General features: G+C 40.9%; 3 protein-coding genes across 5 annotated transcripts in view; all 3 read right to left on the bottom strand.

The window, feature by feature from the left end:
- Positions 1-2043, bottom strand: part of LOC133155134 (unconventional myosin-Ic-like) — a 40901-nt gene extending 38858 nt beyond the window's left edge. The window contains exons 1-2 of one of the 2 annotated variants that reach the window (XM_061280174.1): positions 1898-2043; positions 1538-1792 (exon numbers count right to left, since the gene is read on the bottom strand). In XM_061280174.1, the coding sequence (XP_061136158.1) occupies positions 1538-1627 (90 nt within the window). In that variant the 5' untranslated portion in view covers positions 1628-1792; positions 1898-2043. The remainder of the gene's footprint in view (positions 1-1537; positions 1793-1897) is intronic. The other variant, XM_061280175.1, reaches the window with a different exon arrangement.
- A 2858-nt stretch (positions 2044-4901) lies between these two features.
- Positions 4902-10335, bottom strand: ywhae1 (tyrosine 3-monooxygenase/tryptophan 5-monooxygenase activation protein, epsilon polypeptide 1). 2 transcript variants are annotated; one of them, XM_061280297.1, is made up of 7 exons: positions 10182-10335; positions 10037-10117; positions 7566-7765; positions 6997-7103; positions 6680-6886; positions 6347-6483; positions 4902-6039 (listed from the first exon to the last, which is right to left on the bottom strand). In XM_061280297.1, the coding sequence occupies exons 2-7, from the start codon at positions 10098-10100 to the stop codon at positions 5987-5989; spliced, it is 768 nt and encodes a 255-aa protein (XP_061136281.1). In that variant the 5' UTR covers positions 10101-10117; positions 10182-10335; the 3' UTR covers positions 4902-5986. The 2 variants fall into 2 exon arrangements, with proteins under 2 accessions (XP_061136281.1, XP_061136280.1); XM_061280296.1 differs by having other exon boundaries at positions 10037-10275.
- A 1467-nt stretch (positions 10336-11802) lies between these two features.
- On the bottom strand, positions 11803-17481 carry crk (v-crk avian sarcoma virus CT10 oncogene homolog). Its single transcript, XM_061280295.1, has 3 exons — positions 16935-17481; positions 15425-16020; positions 11803-14091 (listed from the first exon to the last, which is right to left on the bottom strand). The coding sequence occupies exons 1-3, from the start codon at positions 17152-17154 to the stop codon at positions 13954-13956; spliced, it is 954 nt and encodes a 317-aa protein (XP_061136279.1). The 5' UTR covers positions 17155-17481; the 3' UTR covers positions 11803-13953.
- Between the last annotated feature and the right edge of the window lie 686 nt (positions 17482-18167).

Raw genomic sequence — 18167 nt, 5'->3', positions numbered from 1 at the left:
TTATCCTTTATTTAATCAGGAATATCCCATTTAGATTAAAAAAATATTTTTTGTAGCATGCTGTTGTGACTTTCGGCTTGTCCTCTCAGGGGTCACCACAGCAAGTCACTCGCTTGATTAACTCGGCCTCGTTTCCTGAGACGACCAACCCGATTTTCAAACTGGCCAGCAGTGGTTTGGTATTGGAGCACTGATCAGGAATCGAATTCACGGAATGTGCGTGAAAGGCAGCATCGTGTACCCGACTGTTTAGATCAAATGCATTATAATCAGTTTAATAGAAACCCTATTGAGTCTGTAAGCTAGTTGCAACTGGCACACATTCAATTCCCAGTCATTTCCAAATCATTTTAGTGGTGATGAGTCCAGGATGTATCCCTCCTCTCATTTCATCTGGGAGAAGCTCCAACTCACACATAACCCTGAACGGGACAAGCAGTATAGGATATACATTGATGGATGGATGGATGGATGGATGGATGGATGGATGGATGCTTTTTACCCCCACCCTCTTTGTCAGCATTGTGCTGCTTACATTGTTCTTTTCAAGTGTCATAAAAAGCACTCTCAGCTGATTTTATTCGACGTGCAAGCACTTCATAAAATAAAGTGTATTCAAAGCACCATTTTTGTTTCAGCGTTGCAGTGGTATATAAAAATAAATATGAGTAGTTTGAATGATTGTAATTTTAGAGGATAGGATGAAGCTGTGGATTTTTAACAATCATGTTGGTCAATGATTAAATATTAATGAAAAAGATTTGGGCAAAAGAATTATAAAAATGACACTTGGAATGCACAAAATATGCTGCAATGATTTTTTTTTTTACATTTCAAGCAAACTTTCGGGAAAGTTTTTGCGATGACTTCCAATGAAGAACCGGAAATACAGAATACAGTGGCTGGGATATTTGACCTATTTTAAAAAAGGGCTGCTGCAACTAACAATTATTCTAATAATCTGTTGATTATTTTGTCAATTAATCAATCAATTGGATTTTTTAAAAAACACTTTCAAATTTCCATAGTTATGATTGAGAAATTGGAATCCTGATTATTCTGACCCTTTTAAAAAGAGTATCTCCACGATTGATTGATTATCAAAAATAATTATCAATAAATTTAGTCATCGATTAGTTATCAATTAATCTATTAATTATTGTATCTCTACTTTCAGGACACTAATAATTGCAATGTTGGCCTGCATGCATCATCTATGTTCTGTGATATTACACTTTTATTGTCATTCATCTCGGGAAAAAAGATCATATTGATCATCAAACGAGTTATTGGCAGTTCAATCAAAGTAATGATGAGCAACTCTAGTAACGCAATTAGTGAATACTTGGGAAGAAATAAAATACTGTAAATATGTGGCAGGACTAGCAAGTAGTTCCCGAGGAACTCGGTGAAACCTTGGCCCTGTCAGCATTCATTTGTACCCACTTAGCTGCACAAAAGCGAGCAGAATGAAAGACGAGTGGAAAACTCTGACATGAGAGCTGCCCTCGGATCTGACCGCCGTGTGTGAACTGACCTTGCAGTGGTGGCAGTAGTTTTCCCCATTTTTCCCAGGAGCAAGAATGATTTCCCCCGTCGGGATGAGCTGGATCCTGAGTTCCATCATTGCGGCTTGTCGGCTTTGCGTCTGTGTTGCCGATGTTTCCTCCACAAGCAAAAAATAATAATTCCCAAGACTCAAATCTCCAAATCTTCAACTCAAGATGAGACGCTATCAAATGACCATCGTAGGAGTTGGCTGGAAAAAAAAAACCATTGGAGATGTGTCAACCTGCCCCGCAAGAAGAATACAATTTTATTCAAGACAGAAGGAGGATAGAAATCCGTGTCTGGAAAGTTTGAGCATTGATGCAGAGATTTGCAGTATGCCCATTACCTTGTGTGAGTGGAGCCAGCTTCCCTCCGCATGCAGACAGAGGATGTGAGCACTCAGGCTGAGGGAGCATAGGGAGGATATGCAGCTCGGCCTGGCTCGAGATGAACGTCACATGCATAGGATGTGAGTCTTACCGGCCTTTGGGTGTGTATGGGAAGATTTCAGTTCTTGCAGAGAAGAAATACGTTTGAGACACTGCAGGAATCGGGCTTTAAAGGTGGCAGGAAAAAATATGAGGCAGGGAAGGGAATTCATCCTATTTCCTCTTGACTCTTTTCGGATAATTAATGGGACTGCTCAGTGAGCAGTGTGCACACACACGCACACACAAACATGCTCTTGGGCCCTCCTGACCTAGCTTCCTGCCCTAGACATTCCCTACACACGCCCAATAGACTTAGTATGTGTTGCTTGACGTACAGTATGCGTGTGTGTGCGCATGTGTGTGTCAAATGAAGGACTCGTGCCAGCAGTGTGCTTCCTGAGCCTGACAATAAGTCTTACTAGGGCCTTGACACAAAAATACACACTGACACGCTCACATCAGTGATATGAGGGTAGATTCGGGGTCGGTGGTGTACTACAGGCACAGAGAATATAAACAGATTCATGGTTTCAAATAAACATCACCAGGTTGAACTTCCTGAGTCGTCTGCCTTCCAGCAAATTTGCACACTGGGATACGTCCAACCAAAATGGATCCTTATTAGCGCATGAAGTTTTACCCTGTAATATTAACTTAGCATCAATTAAGTAATCATTTGAACCTCATGAAAGAAACCGCGGAACCCACAAAGCCTTTGGACAGCTAAAAGGAAGATTATTTATTTATTTAATTTTTTAAAAATTGTATTTATTTATTTATTTATTTATTTATTTATTTATTTATTTATTTATTTATTTATTTATTTATTTATTTATTTATACCTCTGTTGCAGACACCTATTGAAATAGATGGCCTGTTTGGAGCAATAAGTCAGAGCATCCGCCATTTTGGATGGACTGCTATCACCAATGGAAACCTTAATTTCTAAGATTTAAGACATGCAAGCCCACCTGTCTCCTGTCAAATAAAAACTCATCTGAGAATTGGAGATGCAACAAAATTGTTATTAGGATCAGAATTGCAGTTGAACAGAACGAGGTTTGAAAGGGGAGAGTCAGAGAGGAAAGAGAAGAGCATATATGTAAACAGAAAATGATAACTATATGTTGGATTTTATCGAAACGTGGGCTAGGAAGGTTCCTACACCCTGCGAGGAAAAGACCCGTCAAGCAGCAAACAGGAAAGGATGGAAGAGGACAAGACAGGACAAGGGTGGTGGGTCAAGCAGTGAGCTGGGAGTGGCTACGCAGCATCAAGCAACCCTGACAAGACAGCAAAAGAGACGACAGCTTAAAAAGAAGACAGACTCAATGCTATGCATTATTAATTAGAACATGTGCAGAATTTACTGATAGTGTCTGACAATAAAAGAGCGAGTTGTGTGGGTCTGGAAGAAAGTTTCTTTTGTGGCAGTTTGCATGAAGAAAAAAGGGAAGTGACGCTTTCCTTTTCTGGTTTACTCATCATAAGACTCCAACATACCTGCTCTTTTCAATTGAGACTTGATGAAGTTTCCATCCAGTGCACAACTTCTATTTCCAGATGTGGAAATGTGTTATGCAAGTGCAAATTGCATGTCGCTGCATGCTGCTGGTGAGAGGAAACAACACTGACACACATCCTTCGACCCCTGACCCTGACTGGAGGCATTCCTGACAGCCTGGCATCAACAGGAAACCTGTGGCCTTGACGCGCGCAGACACACACGCATATGCACACACACACACACACTGCACAGCCTTGTGTCATTACCCGGCACTATTTTTAAATAGAACAACTGTGATTGACTTCCAAGAAAAACACACTCGTTGCTACAGAGAAAGTGAGAGTAAATTTGTCAGAATTTCCACTCAATTAAACTAAAAGTGCATGTTGCACACACGTCTATGTCATCTGTAAAAAATGATAGATAAATAATAATTATCAATAAAAAATATATCGATAAATCATAATTATTAATAAATTAAACAATTTTCATTATATAGAGAAATCTTAATTATTAATAATTAAAAAATTTATAATTATATGTCAATGTGACTTTTTTTGGCTCACTATTTTCAGGTAATGCTGCTGTTCATGCTTATATTGCTTAGGCTTATCAATGGCAATAGGGTCAGAAAGGTGCCTCACATTATCCAGCAGGAGGTGCTATTTCCTCCCATTTTATATTTTCATATGAAATCCAGTCTTGAACTCAATTGATACACAAACTTTTGGTAAAATCATTATTATTCAAAGAGTTTTTTTTTATTTATTTTTTTATAAAAGGCCTGATGGAATCATGATGGCAGGAAAAGTTGGTGATCTGATTCTGTTCTGTACATTTGCGGTAGACTTCTTGTAATCAGATGCCACATGCACACTCAGCTCTCTGTGCAGGGCTGGGCGGTAAAAATCTTACAAATGTCACCTGAAAATAACCTTGGCTATTTATATGGGCAGTATCTGCAACGGATGACGTTTATAATATCTCACTGACGTTTTGTTTTTTCAGTCAGACACTTGACGAGGCAAGAATTTCCACAGGAAGCTGATGGGAGGCCCAAAGATGCAGATTAGATCACGTACAGCCACAATACACCTTCCGGAAAGAAACGAATGCAATGTTGTGCTGCTTATGTTATGACATTCTTGCTATTTATCGACTGAATTGAACCATATTGACTGTTTGAACTACCTATGGAGTGATCTGTCAATCTAGCCACTCAGCTGCATCTCATTGTGATGTCAAAATATTTAAACACATTAAAAAACCATTGGCAAAAAAACGGTTGCATTTATAAATAATTTGTCTTAAGCAATGCAGCATGTCTTAATACTTGCTTGGGGAAAAACGGACATAAAAACAAACATTTCCAAAATGCTATTCTGCGGGAAAAAAAACCCAAGACAGAATGCTCCCTTTAATTTAGATTGTTTAATGTTAATTTCATGCTGTGTTTCAGTAAGAATAATACAGATTCCCTGTCTGTGGCTCCAGTCAGATATCCAGTAGTACAAATTAGCTCCAGGTTACAGATGATGCAGCAAAACAAGAAGAAAAGCAAAAGAACCTGCAGGGAAATACGCTCTCAACCAAAAGGAGCTTCAGTACAAAGTTGGAGAAAGCTGCAGAAAAGAATATTAGCGTGCGCAAACAACCGTCATTTTTTTTGGGGGGGGGGGGGGTCTTTATGAAGGAGTGGGGCCAAACTGATACCAACCTGTCTTTTTCTCTACCGCTGATTTAAACAGCAAGTGATAATGCAACCTTCAGGCGTATGTGCACCGTTACAGTATTGAGCACAAAGTACAGTCCAAACACCTACATAAAACAGAAGAGAGAGGGGGGAAAAAAAAAAAAAAGAGAGATTACTTTGTAAAAGCACTTCTTTGCCCCACGTGGATATCGCAAATGTTGCCAACGTCCTCTGAAATACTAACATAAAAAGACACTTGCAGCTCTCCAAAGTGCCTGTTAAAAAGTTAACATTGATTCACTAAAAACAAAGATAAAACTCCCATTAACTAATAGTCAACATTTTCAGTAATAAAAGTTAATTTCTGTAATTACATTAAGAAAGATACTCAATACATCCAGCAACTGATACAAATATTGAGGAAAATCAAAAAGAAACAAAAACACAATAAAGAAAACAAAGATACAATTTCTGAACCGCTTATACCAGGAACAAAATTAAAAAAGAAACAAAACATAACAAGGGGCTTCTCTGTGTCTCTAACATTGTATTTCCTGACTGACTGAAGTGGTGTAAGGACTAAGATATATATATAAAAAAAAAAAAGAACAAAAAAAACAAAATGACAAACTCCAGGCCCCTGTTGGGTACTGGAGTAGCAGAGGCTGAAGAGAAGAGTGGGAAGGGAAAGGATGAAGAGGGAGGACAAACAAGGAAGTCAAGGAGTGTGATGAGTTGGTTGAGTTTTAGAGGGGGGGACGGGGGGGGGTCACAAGTTGTTGGCTGATAGTGGCAAAGTCTTCTCTAAGTCTGTGCTTCGTCCTCCACATCTTGCAGTGCTTCTGTGGTCTGCTCTTCTGCAATAGCACACACCAAAGTTGTGTCAGCGACAACCACTTCTCACCACTCACAAACAACCCGCAAATGTTGCATTGAGTGGAGTCGACAAAGTGAAATGTCAACGCTTCAATGATTTACCCAACATTGCTCCCCTTTTTTGTACTATTTCATTGTCAATTAGTTGCTGTAGTCACACATGAAGGTATATTTTCAATTGAACATCAATGTTGCCAATGCTAACAAGCAAGCAGGGAGCATATTTTGTCAGTGTACCCGCATCAATTTGTGGATAGAGATAAATTCAAGAGACAACATGCATCTCACCTTCTCCCTGCATATCGGAAGTCCATAGTGTCAAATTGTCACGTAACAACTGCATGATGAGTGTGGAGTCTTTGTAGCTATCTTCACTCAGAGTGTCCAGTTCTGCAATTGCATCATCAAATGCAGCCTTCGCCAACCTGGGCAGAAATGCAGTAAAACTTTGGTGGCTCAACTTATGATCTTTGCCAACAAATAGGAAGCCATTTCTCATTCTAGTCAAACATGTGGTTGCTGATTCACATTTACTGAAAAGATCAACTAGTTGACTACATTTAACTTGAGTTAATGGCCTAACGAGGGAATATTAAAACGTTAGACAGCCACAACAAAAACCTGCAAGCGCGATCTGGTGAGTTGAGGATCTCGTAGTAGAAGACGGAGAAGTTGAGCGCAAGACCAAGGCGAATGGGGTGCGTGGGTGGCAGTTCTTGCGTGGCTAGATCAGTTGCAGCTTTGTAGGCCACCAAGCTCTGCTCTGCTGCTTCCTTTCTGCCGTTGCCTGTGGCAAACTCCGCCAGGTACCTGTGGTAGTCGCCCTTCCTGGAATTGTACAAAAAGAAATGCAGCTGTCACGCAAGTATGTTGTGTGCTATACAACTGGATCCACACCAAATGGACTGATAACATGCAACAAAATCGACCTCACGCACATTTTGTTGTAGAAGACTTTCGACTCGCCAGCAACGGCAGCGGGGAGTAGGTGCTTTTCCAACGCATCCAGAATGTCACCACAGATTGACTTCAGCTCATCTTCAACCTGCCACAAATGTTTTTTAAAAATCCACACACAATGACCATCTTGAATAGAATCTGAGTCAGGTTAACTTTCTGTTTGCACCTAGAAAACACTTGACGCAGAACTACGCAGCCTCCCCCTGAATTTTTAATTCCAAAAATGTAGATGTCTCATTGGTTAAAGTGTACGTAACCTTTCGAGCAGGATCATCCAGTAAAGCATTGACTGCAATCCAAAAGCCCTTCCCCTTCCCTCCCTGTGACACGCTCTGGCCTCTCCCTGAGTAATAGCCAGCTCTTATTTCCTTTCATAAAGGCAAGCGAGTGCACACGTTGCCAGCTATGACTCAGATGCAGTCTGTTCAGTAGCAGCTCGTAGTGTGTATTATTAATAGGAGCCGATGAGCTCACAGCAGGACAGGACTTTGAATTGTGAAGCACAAGAGGTTTATGGGCCGTTACTTTTGTCTGTGGAATGTTTTACCGTTTTCCTGTACTCCCGGACCATCTTCAATTTCTCTTCTTCACGCTTGCTCTCATCTCTCTGTTCAATGCTGCTGATTATCCGCCAGGAAGCTCTCCTGGCGCCAATCACATTCTTGTAAGCCACTGATAGTAGGTTCCTCTCCTCCACTGTGAGCTCCACATCCATGCCCGCCACCTTCTTCATAAACGACACCATCTCTGTTGATGAAACACATGTAACACTCATTTCAACACCTTGGTTGAGTGGTTGAGAATCCCCTGCATATATTATGTCCATGTTCGAAGGCCTGAGCCACCAGCTGTCTGCCATCTGCTCCGAAACCCCCCAATTTTTATTTGATCATGTCTGATTATTGGCGACATTCAAATTTCATGCCTCAAACGGTGAAGAAAAAAAAAAAATCATGCAATACCCGTTTTACAGCCGCACACTGAAGTTTGCAATAGCGGGAGTCAACATTTTGGCAAAGACGAACATTTGCTGTTTTACTTGACAACATGCTCTTGCTACTACGTAAATGTATAATTATGTTGCTGCAGCTCTAAAGTACAAGATTATTTTGTATCATATTCAGGACTGCTCCACATTGAAAAAGATGGTCCAATTATTATTTTATTTTTTTAAATAGGGGAAAAAAAGAAAGTCATAATATCAGAATAAAGTCCTAATGTTCCAAGGGTAAATATAGAAATTCTCAAGCATGAACAAAATGTGAGACCATAACAGCTACAGATCTACATAATACTATTAGACAACTGTTTGAAAACATACAGTATTATCCAGCAATCCCAACCAATAATGTGATTTAAGTACAGCAGTTTTATTTTAGGAAAGCCAAAAGTCTGCACAAAGACATGCGCATACAGGTTTTGATGTTCCAAAATTAAATTTCTTTGCACTGTAGTAGGTATGCAAATAATCAACTGGATTACCTGATCACCCTACCTGACTACTTTTCCGTCATTTCACCTAATGCACACAACTTACTTTTATTATTTATACTGCATATACATTAACATTGATGCTCATACCTCTACTTATAAATGCATATTGTGCATGCTGTGTACACATTTTATATTCAAAGAGATCATAATTTCAAATTGACAGTGTAGAAATCACAAAAACAAATTATGACTCTGGTTTGTTTTACAACACACATGAAACTGGGCAAAGACGGCGATCACTGTAATCCAACGTAAACGCAAATTTTAATCCTAAACAAAGATGATCAACCAGCTTTAATGAAGGACTACAGAAATAACAGAATATTTACTGTTGAGAATATGAAAAAAGCTATCCAAGCGAGTAACCGATTATCAAAAATGACTACCGATTAACTTGATAATTAATGAGTTGTTAATTGTTGCTTCTCTAGACTGTACCTAAGTGAAATTTGACTCAAGCCACAAGAGAAATTTGGAAGAATTTACAGAGCCTTTCAAGCAAAAGACACATTTAATCTTGTAATATTGCAGGTTCATTGTTGTATAAAAAAAAAAGACCAGTAATATTACAACCACAAATTTACATAGTGTTAGTTCCTCAAATGTTGGTGCACATAACATTGGTTCACTAAACAGTGCAGTATGACGACAAGCGCTTCCAAAATGATTGAGTATCTCCACCACGCCAAACTGGGAGCTCAAACCTGCATTACCTGAATAACCACGCTAAGCCAAAGTGTAGTGGCAACACCCTCAGTTGGGGAATCTGCAAAACAGTTCACTTCACATCCCAAAAAAAAAAAAACCATAAGCCGAAACGTGTTGCAGAACAACCACATTAGATTGACCGCATTCCAGCCAGGTTTCCATGTAGTCAGTAGACCATCAATCAATCTCTCCCACAGCTCCAAAATCCCGTGAGTGAGTCATGGCACATTCATTTAACGTTACTAAGCAACCTATAACTGTCGCACGGGCAGGAGTCTAAAAACAGCCCCTGCTAGACCACTAATGGCATGACAGTCAGAAAGGGAGGAACAGGGGGGGTCATTTTCGTCAATCGAGCTCAACTGCGCGGCCACGAGAACAGGAGAAGGAACAGCCCATCAAGTCAACAGTTGTCCTCCCACAACCCCACACGTTGCACTTGGGGCGGCTAAACTCGCTTTGAAACCCCGATCGGGCTTCGTGGCAATGATTAACGACTTTTCGCAAAACCGATGCATGCATTTCAAAGACAAGCAGTGGGTAGCTGAGGCACGGTGGTGCAGGGAGGTAACTCCTGACAGCTCACGCTCTACTGATCCGCCATTTTGTTGTAGCCCTTTCGCTAACGTTAGCCTCTGGCCGCCACTTGTTTAATCCCCTTTCGATTTTGACAGCTTCTGGCAATGCCATTAATTAGCAGTACACAGACGAGTCACTGCACCCAAGCTACATTTAATGGAGCAAAAAACGCTAAGCGAAGCACCACTCTGTTAATATTAGCCAGCGGTGAGCATGTCCCACTCCAAGTGTGCTTACCGTCATATCGCTCGGCCTGCTCAGCGAGTTTTGCCTGGTAAACGCATTCTTCTCGCTCTGCCATTGCGAATAGATCCGCTCCTGGGGAACAATCGAAAGTGACAAAGGTGTTTGTCGGGGGGGTAAAACACGATAATGTGCCTGCCTGGGTCTGTGAGAGGTTCCTGTAAACCAACTGGGTCGACTCGAACGGTGTTCCGCCCAACCGGTATAGAGGGGATGGAGTAAAGATGGCGGCCAGTCTCATCCGGGTAATCGCATACGTACCTGATTCGTCTGCTCTGTTACGTTAAATACGCATTGTTTGACTTTAAACGGAGATGGTGCGTCATCATTCTTTTGTGTAATTTGTTTTCCCCATAAAATACCCCAAGTATATTTTTAGACAGACGATATCTGGGTAACCACTTAAAATGACCTCACACGCTGACAATGTTCAAGGGATTTCACGTAACACCCCTTCAATGACGTTACTTCTCTTGTAGATATCCGCGGATCTTTGGCTACGTTTCTGGCGGGACTTCCTTTTCATTTTAAGTTTGTTGACCTTTTAACCAGGTTAAAAATTAATTTGAGATTTACCGTCTCCTTTGTAAGAGGAACATTAGATTTCACATTTTAAGCACTGCTTCAAGTGTGAAAGGTGTTGTAACTCATCAATATATTCTTTTACAGTAAACAGTAATCACATTTGAGGTTGATAGCGTCTTGGCCTAAATGATCATTTAATGATTTCTTTTGTGAATGGTACAATGCAAACATGCAATGTCCACTATGCACCAAATAATGAAACACCCTGACAACCCCTCAATCTCCCCACACAAAAGCTGATAGTGCCTGCAATGAAAACCAAAGCTGTCTGGCGCCGGCTATGTTCTACTTTAGTTTCCATTCCAGTGTCAAGGGGGTCCACGGTTACGATAGTCCCGACATATGACATTTGTAAGTTACAAACAGCAGTCTATGAACTAATTTGCTCAGAGGTACTGTCACTGTCCTACTTACTGTTTTTTTTTTATTGATCTGTATTTCCAGCCTAGAAGTGTTTTTCATACAAACGTCATAAATAATATAAAATTTATTTGCTGCTGCATTAGTGTTCCAACCTCATACACATTCTTAAACGCCACTGCCACAGGGACACTACTCTATCGAGGACCCCCGTAAAGAGTCTAACAGTGGTTCTTGAGCGTCTTTTATAAAGTAAAAAGTTTTAATAAAAATACTTGTTTTCCCCCGCACCACCATGACGACAGATATTAAAAAACAGTACTTGTTTAATTATTCAATTAAAATGTTGAAGTGATGCCAACAGTAACATTTAATTCAGTGAGTCTTTCGCATACCACTAGAGGGAGCCCACGCACCACTACTGGTTCCAGCATCACACTGAGAATCACTGGTCTAACAAAAACAAAGTAAAAATGTCTGTCATGAATTTTACTTTATTTACTAGTATATTAACACATCACATGCTACAGAAAAAAAAGTTAATTACAATTGTCTCAAATGAATATAGTGTTATCATAAAATTTCACAACTGCTATTAACAACTCCCAGTGGCATTTTGACATCCCTCACTTTGCATTTAAAAGAAATGTGGAATCTTGTATGATTACTTAAAACACTAATTTTTTTTACTTCATTTCAGTAATCGGTAATCAAACATGTTGCAAATTGGTGATTTCAACATCAGTTTTGTTGCCATTTTAAAAATGTGATTTGAATGCCACAGTTGGACATAACATACAGTATTAGAAATGAGGTACTATAGAGGGCTCACATTTTTATTTTTTGAGAAGGACCACATATTTCATTGCAAACCTAGTGTGAAAGCAATTATTTTCAGTTCAGTCATCTCCTTTAATATTCAGTCATCTCCTTTAATGTCTAAAAAAACAAGTACATGACAGTGACCTGTTGTTCTTAGTGGCACCTGAAGACAAACTGATACGTGGGACAGAAATATGAGAAACCTCCATACATCGTGTCTGCCATGTCAGTCATCTTCATGCCACTCGACTCCTATGTAATGTGGGTGAGCATGGTAATGATTGTCAGGTGGAGGGTGGGCATAGGGAACTGATGAAAGGATTTGAAATGAAATGGCCATTCAACGAACTCTTAAAATAAAAAACGTTGGTTTCTTGAAATGAAAAGGCTGTCACTAGAAGAAGGGGAAAAAAACATCAAGAAAAAACATTAGATAAGTAATAAGAGGAAAGACTTGCTGATATATCTAAACAATACAAAAAGAAAATTGGTGCAAGATGGCAAAAAAATTACAATTGAAATAAGCGATAAAACTATACAGCACTTCCTTTTCCCCCCTTTGACATAATTGTGATGTTCAGGTTTACTAACATCCGTTACAGTGCTGATCATCGCTTCTAGTTCCCGTCACAGGTTTGTTATTATTTGGTGTTATAAGTAGGTGGGAGTGGGACGTGCTTCCAAGGGACTATGCACCCTTCGGTTGAAAATACAGATGTTGTTGATCATCTCATCACATGTGGGCACATTGGTGAGCAGTATAGGTGGGCAAAATAATCACTTCATCAATGGTCATGATTTCGGTAGATTTTGATAAAATATTTCAAACAACAAACAAATATAAAACCCGTAAGCAGGACTGAGTTGGGCCAAGGAAGGCAAAACTAATGTATTTAACACAGTGGCATGAAGTGATAAAATTGGGGAGATGTTAAAGTTTGACAATCTTTTCTTCTCATTAAGATCGAGAACATACTGTAGCCTGACCGCTAACTTTGGACGAGAGGTGGGGTACATCCCAAACTGGTCCATCCCGGTGCTAAAGTTCAAGTTGACCGGTGACACTGACTTACATCATTTGGAATTTTCACAGTGCACTAAATCAAATCATTCCACGACCCAAAATCCTTCACATTGTTAACATGCCTCCTTTTTTTTTTTGACAGATTCAACTCAAATAATGACAGATTGAATTCTTCCATCATTTGGGCACATTTGACCTGAGCCCTTGTTAAACATGACACTTCAGTAGGTCAACAGGCAGCTAAAGCTAGCTCGGTGAATCAGAGCCACCTAACACGACAGGAAGGCTCACAAAGTTTGTGACGATTAATAGCAAACCTGCAAATCAGAGCTGCGCTCGGCTCATGCTGCTCTCTGAATACTGTGAATTTAATAGTAGCAAGAATATCAGTCAGCGCAGCACAGCAGATCTCTGCTGAACAATGTTAATTCCAATCACATAATTGTTCACCTTCATGGACACTCAACTGCTGTTCAAGCATGAAATGTTTTCCCACATCATTCACTACTCCCAGTGTTAACAAAAGTGAGGGAGGGCGAGGGGATTCTGGATCTCAAAATACATTTAACACTTTCTTTGGAACTCGTGACTTCATAAATGTCTTTACCTGTAGTTTGTATCGACATGCTCAAACCCAGGATGAGGAAATGAGCGAGTTGTGCTGAGGTGTGAGAGGCGCGATAACCATGTGTTACTATGGTGAGGCTAAAATGTAGCAAAATCATTACAGCCTTTTCAGCCCGTCTTTTGTTTTGCATTGACTCAGGTTGCATTCACACCAGAAAAGTCCTCTGGTCCGCACCAAAACCTCACCGAGAACCGCATCAGGATTTATTTGTGTGTATTCATGAAAGGTTCGAACCAGCGCGGGAAGCAAACCCTGATGTGTTTAAAGCGGAACAAACAACGCAGGTGTGAATACACCGTCAGTCCTCGCAAGAAGAGGTGAAGGGCTGTTAGATATATGCAGTGGCGTCTGGTGGGTTTCAGAGTGACTGCGAGAATCTTTACTTGGTGCAGGCAGAGCAGACGTGAGGTGTTGGCCAAAGGCGCAGAGGAGCAGCGGGGTGTGAGGCAGGGCCCTAACGGAAGTGTCCAGTTTGCACCCGCCAGTCCACTCTCAGCTGAGTTCATCCTCGGCGTTGTGCTGGTCCAGCAGTTTGACGTGTGTGAAGGGAAAGTGGCCACGTTTGCCTTTGCATTCACCCTCCCACTGGCCGTTCACGTTTATTTTAGTCACTTTCACCATGTCGCCCACCTGGAGACGGAGACAAATTGTGAGCATCAACAAGAATGACATATGGTCAGAGATAGAAGTGACAAGTGGGTGGAGGACAGCTTTTATAGTCTAAGAAAAACTTGGAATTATTTCTGAAATTGGTTTAGATCACACTCAAGGTGAAAGTGAAATTAACAAGTTAGGTGTTGCTTGCCCCAGGAGGATATCCTGCAGGGTGCACTGCTTCAAGAGCATGTTTTTTTTTTTTAAACTTAAAATCTTATTTAAATCACCATCCATAAAAATTTAACCCAGCTTTTGAACACTGCCTCTGTGGGAAAACACAAACAGTTCCTGCAGTTCCTCTTTGCATTCTTATACTTCTGTAATTACAAATGGAATCAAGTGGAGTTGAAATTAATACAAAACACCACACCTCAATACAGAAATCACTAGAAGCTGTCCAGTATTGACACCAATTCACTATAAAGAGTGACTAAGAGACAGAAGTCCGAACCCAAAGGGATCCAAGACACCAAGACAAGGAAACGTGAGCTAATAATTAACTGTCTAGTCCAGTGCCTCAATGCTGAGTCACTTCTCTGACCTACTGGAGAAGGCCCAATAAGTAACGTTGCACAGGTTAAAGCCAGAAAAATCTAACAAAAGAGGGACCAGTAGCACTACTAGCTTGTACAACAAGACCAGTGTGGGCCAAGCGATTTGAAAATGAAGTGAGCTCAACTTGTCATTCACTTCACTGAAGCCTGTGAAATGTACAAAAATTACAATACAATTAATGACTACCATAAAATGCAATTACCACTATCACAGCTACTTCACTTGAATAAAGCTTCTTCCTAATAATATTGAACATTCAATTAAGAAATATAACAGGGGCGGTGTGCTGATGTCTGCAAACAATCTCAAGTCTCTGACTCCTGCTACGAACTCACAGAGCCCAGAGGAAAGAGTCTCGTTCCCCAAGCCACAACGGGAGCAGCTGAAAGAATAAGTATGATAATACCATCCATCAATTTTTTTTATAACCTGTACAGAGTTGCAAATGCTGAGGCCTATCCCAGCTGACTTTGGGCCAAAGGCAGACCACACCCTGGTCTGATTGGCAGTCAATCACAGATTATACAATGAGATAGACGAGCTGTTCAGCACCGCCGAGTAGGAATTGAACACACCCTGCCTGCAATGAAGTCAGGCTAGTTGAACACTACTCCAGGGGTCACCAAAGTGGTGCACAGCATACCTGGTCTAGAACTTTGTGTTGCTATTACCATTGCTATTAGTATTACTATACTGTATACTATTAATATAGTGTACACAAAATATTTAAACGACCAGACATTCAGAATACCTCCAAAGCCAGGGCGGTCTTATCATATGCATTGGGAACTCTCTTCTGTATGGCCCTGGCAAAGACCGGTCCATTCTGGAGATTTGGGAGGGGGGTGGGTTGCGCATACTGGCTCGGATCTCCCATTAGTGGTGCACCGGGTTGGGTCGTAGATCCGTCAGAGTTCCCTAACACGGCCATTCCGCCTGGCGGGCACGCTGCGGGTACACCGGAAGTAACCGCCAAGCTCGGAGATGTCGGACGGTACTTCTCCACGTATGGCACCGGGATCATTCCCGCTTCGCCTTCAGAGTTCTGAGCGTTCCACCACTGTTCTTCGGGCTTCTGAAGAACGCGAAGGATATCACCCTTCCGAAATGGGAGATCCTCATCGTCATTGCCGGGAAAATCAAAGAGTGCTCTGACGTACTCATCCTCCAGGCGAGGTGGAGGTGGACCACCAGGGCCGACGCTGATAAAGGATGTGTGTTTGGACTTGTTGATTGGTTCTATTAGGGTGGTAGTGTCCAAGTAGTGGATTTTGTAGAACTCTAGCAAAGCAGGAAGTGCCTCAAACTCCTGGTCACCGATACGAAACTTTGGATGCGACAAACTTGCTGGAACAGAAGATGGAGAAAGAAGTGGTGCAATAGTCAGTCAGTGGAATCGGAGCCAGTGTAAATAGGCTCATTTGATAAATCACGAGGCAACAGAATCGGCTACAGTGAGCATTTGGTTCAAAACCTAATCTCACATTCTACGTCAAAGGGGTTCAAAACTCAGGGGCCATTTTCCACCTACTTCACGTTTTGTTTTTCAGAAACCTATATATGAGAAAAGTAATTTGCCTGCATTTAACTACTATTATCACTTCCACCCGTCTGTCTGCGCAAAAATAATATGTATAATATGTATGTCGATACATTTAAAAGTGGAATGATTCAATTTGGTTTGGTTCAATGCACTCAAATCAAAACGGATTTTCTGATTGCGTTTTTTGTTCAAATACAGGGGGTGCAAAAGTATACACGAACAATATATACATGAGGTGGCTAGAGTAAGTAGAGTTAAAAAAAAAAAAGAGAGAAAACATATTAGTTAACAGTACAGGTATTTGTTTAATTGAGTTTATATATCTATGAATACCTACACTGATGAATCGGTTTTAGTGTTAATAATAATAATAATAATAATAATATCAATTAAAAGTGAAGAATTCATAGTGATCCTTGCATTCTTGTTTTTTTTTTTTTTTAAATGCAGCCCTTGGAAACAGGGGTGGGCAATTCCGGTCCACGGGGCCCGGCGTCCTGCATGTTTTACATGTCTCCCTGCTGCAACACATCTATGTGTTGGCTTGGAAGAAAGTTTGGGACACCCAAAGCAAAAAGAAAAACCAATTGGCTGTGCGATTTGAATTCATATATTAGCTGAGCCCATACTAATGAGCATCTCGTCTGGTGCAAGTCATGCAAGCGTGCAGTCTTCATTATAAAAAGCGAAGGGGGTGGGATACACAATGCTGTCCTACCTGGACCGGATTGCCGGTTATTGCTGATGCTGTTGATGATATAATGAGAGACCTTGGAGTTCTCCGAGACCGAGAGCACGTAGTCGCCGGGGCTGGTGATGGAGTCCCGCACCAGGAAAACGCCGTGCCTCTGCCCCTGCAATAGCGACACAGCCTCCTGCCTGCTCAAACGACCCCAGTACCAACTGGCGCGGTCCTCCGCGTCAAAATTGCCAGCCATGATAAGCACTTCGAAGCCGAAGCGTCGCCGGGTCTTCCCTGCTCTCCCTCCCGCGATCCGCACGCAAAGCCTTCAACTCATACAAAACTTTAGCGCCTCGAGCACGTTTAGTAAACAGACGACATCCGTAGCCGGCTGTTTGCACATCAATTCACCGCCACCAAACCTCAGCGGCGAAAACAGAATGATTCTTAGTGCCTTAACAGTAACACTCTTGTACAACTGTTCGGAATATCACAAGTGTAAGGGTCGGAATTCCAAATATACTATAACGGTCGATGACAACTAAGTTCAAAAACTGAAATGGCGGATACGGGAAAACAGAAAAAAAAAGGGACCCCGTTACCGGATATGACGTACGCATTTTAATCTGCAGTATTAGTGGCAAATTTACGTGAAATAGGTCGCAATGGAAAAAAACACAATTCCCTTTTATTTATGTATGTATATAATATACTATATGTTAAGTAAAGCAAATTTAACCGTAGCCTCTTTCAAATAACATTATTTATTGGTGATTTTTTTTTTTTTGCGTCTGCCGATAATAGACATGTTTAAATGATAATCAGGAGGTTTTAATCAGGATAAACGGTGTATCCTCGACATCGTGGCTGATTTTAACATTGAAATACTAATTATATGGTAATAAAAATTTGAATTAAGGCTATTCCTAGGAAACCGGTTCAGGGTGTCCCCCGCCTACTGCCCGATGACGGCTGGGATAGGCTCCAGCACACCCCCGACCCCGGTGGGGACTAAGCGGTTCAGAAAATGGATGGATGGATGGAGTTATGAAATGCCCATTTGCAATTAGTACATTTTGCCACAAGATGTCAGCCCATGACAAAAAATAGAATAAAAAAATAAGTTTGACGAGTTTTATTATATTACTACACAATCTACTGTTGTAATCTAAGAGTTTCTTTTAAAAAAAATCATAAAAAATACTACATACTGATTTAATTGATCTGAACTGATTGATTTTCTGTTTTATTACAGTTCAAGGACCTACT

This window comes from Syngnathus typhle, linkage group LG6 (assembly GCF_033458585.1).
Source record: "Syngnathus typhle isolate RoL2023-S1 ecotype Sweden linkage group LG6, RoL_Styp_1.0, whole genome shotgun sequence".
Taxonomy (NCBI): Eukaryota; Metazoa; Chordata; class Actinopteri; order Syngnathiformes; family Syngnathidae; genus Syngnathus; species Syngnathus typhle.
Note: the sequence above shows the minus strand (reverse complement) of the source record. Positions and strands in the feature narration are given on the sequence as shown.

Coding starts and splice junctions, on each gene's coding strand:
- ywhae1 (XM_061280297.1), bottom strand. CDS start 10,100: ATGGCAGAGCGAGAAGAATGCGTTTACCAGGCAAAACTCGCTGAGCAG. Junction 6,484..6,679: donor TCACCAGATCGCGCTTGCAG/GTTTTTGTTGTG, acceptor ATTTCTGCCCAG/GTTGGCGAAGGCTGCATTTG. Junction 6,040..6,346: donor TTCCGATATGCAGGGAGAAG/GTGAGATGCATG, acceptor GTGCTATTGCAG/AAGAGCAGACCACAGAAGCA.
- crk (XM_061280295.1), bottom strand. CDS start 17,154: ATGGCTGGCAATTTTGACGCGGAGGACCGCGCCAGTTGGTACTGGGGT. Junction 16,021..16,934: donor TAACCGGCAATCCGGTCCAG/GTAGGACAGCAT, acceptor CTTCTGTTCCAG/CAAGTTTGTCGCATCCAAAG. Junction 14,092..15,424: donor AGACCGCCCTGGCTTTGGAG/GTATTCTGAATG, acceptor CTCCGTCTCCAG/GTGGGCGACATGGTGAAAGT.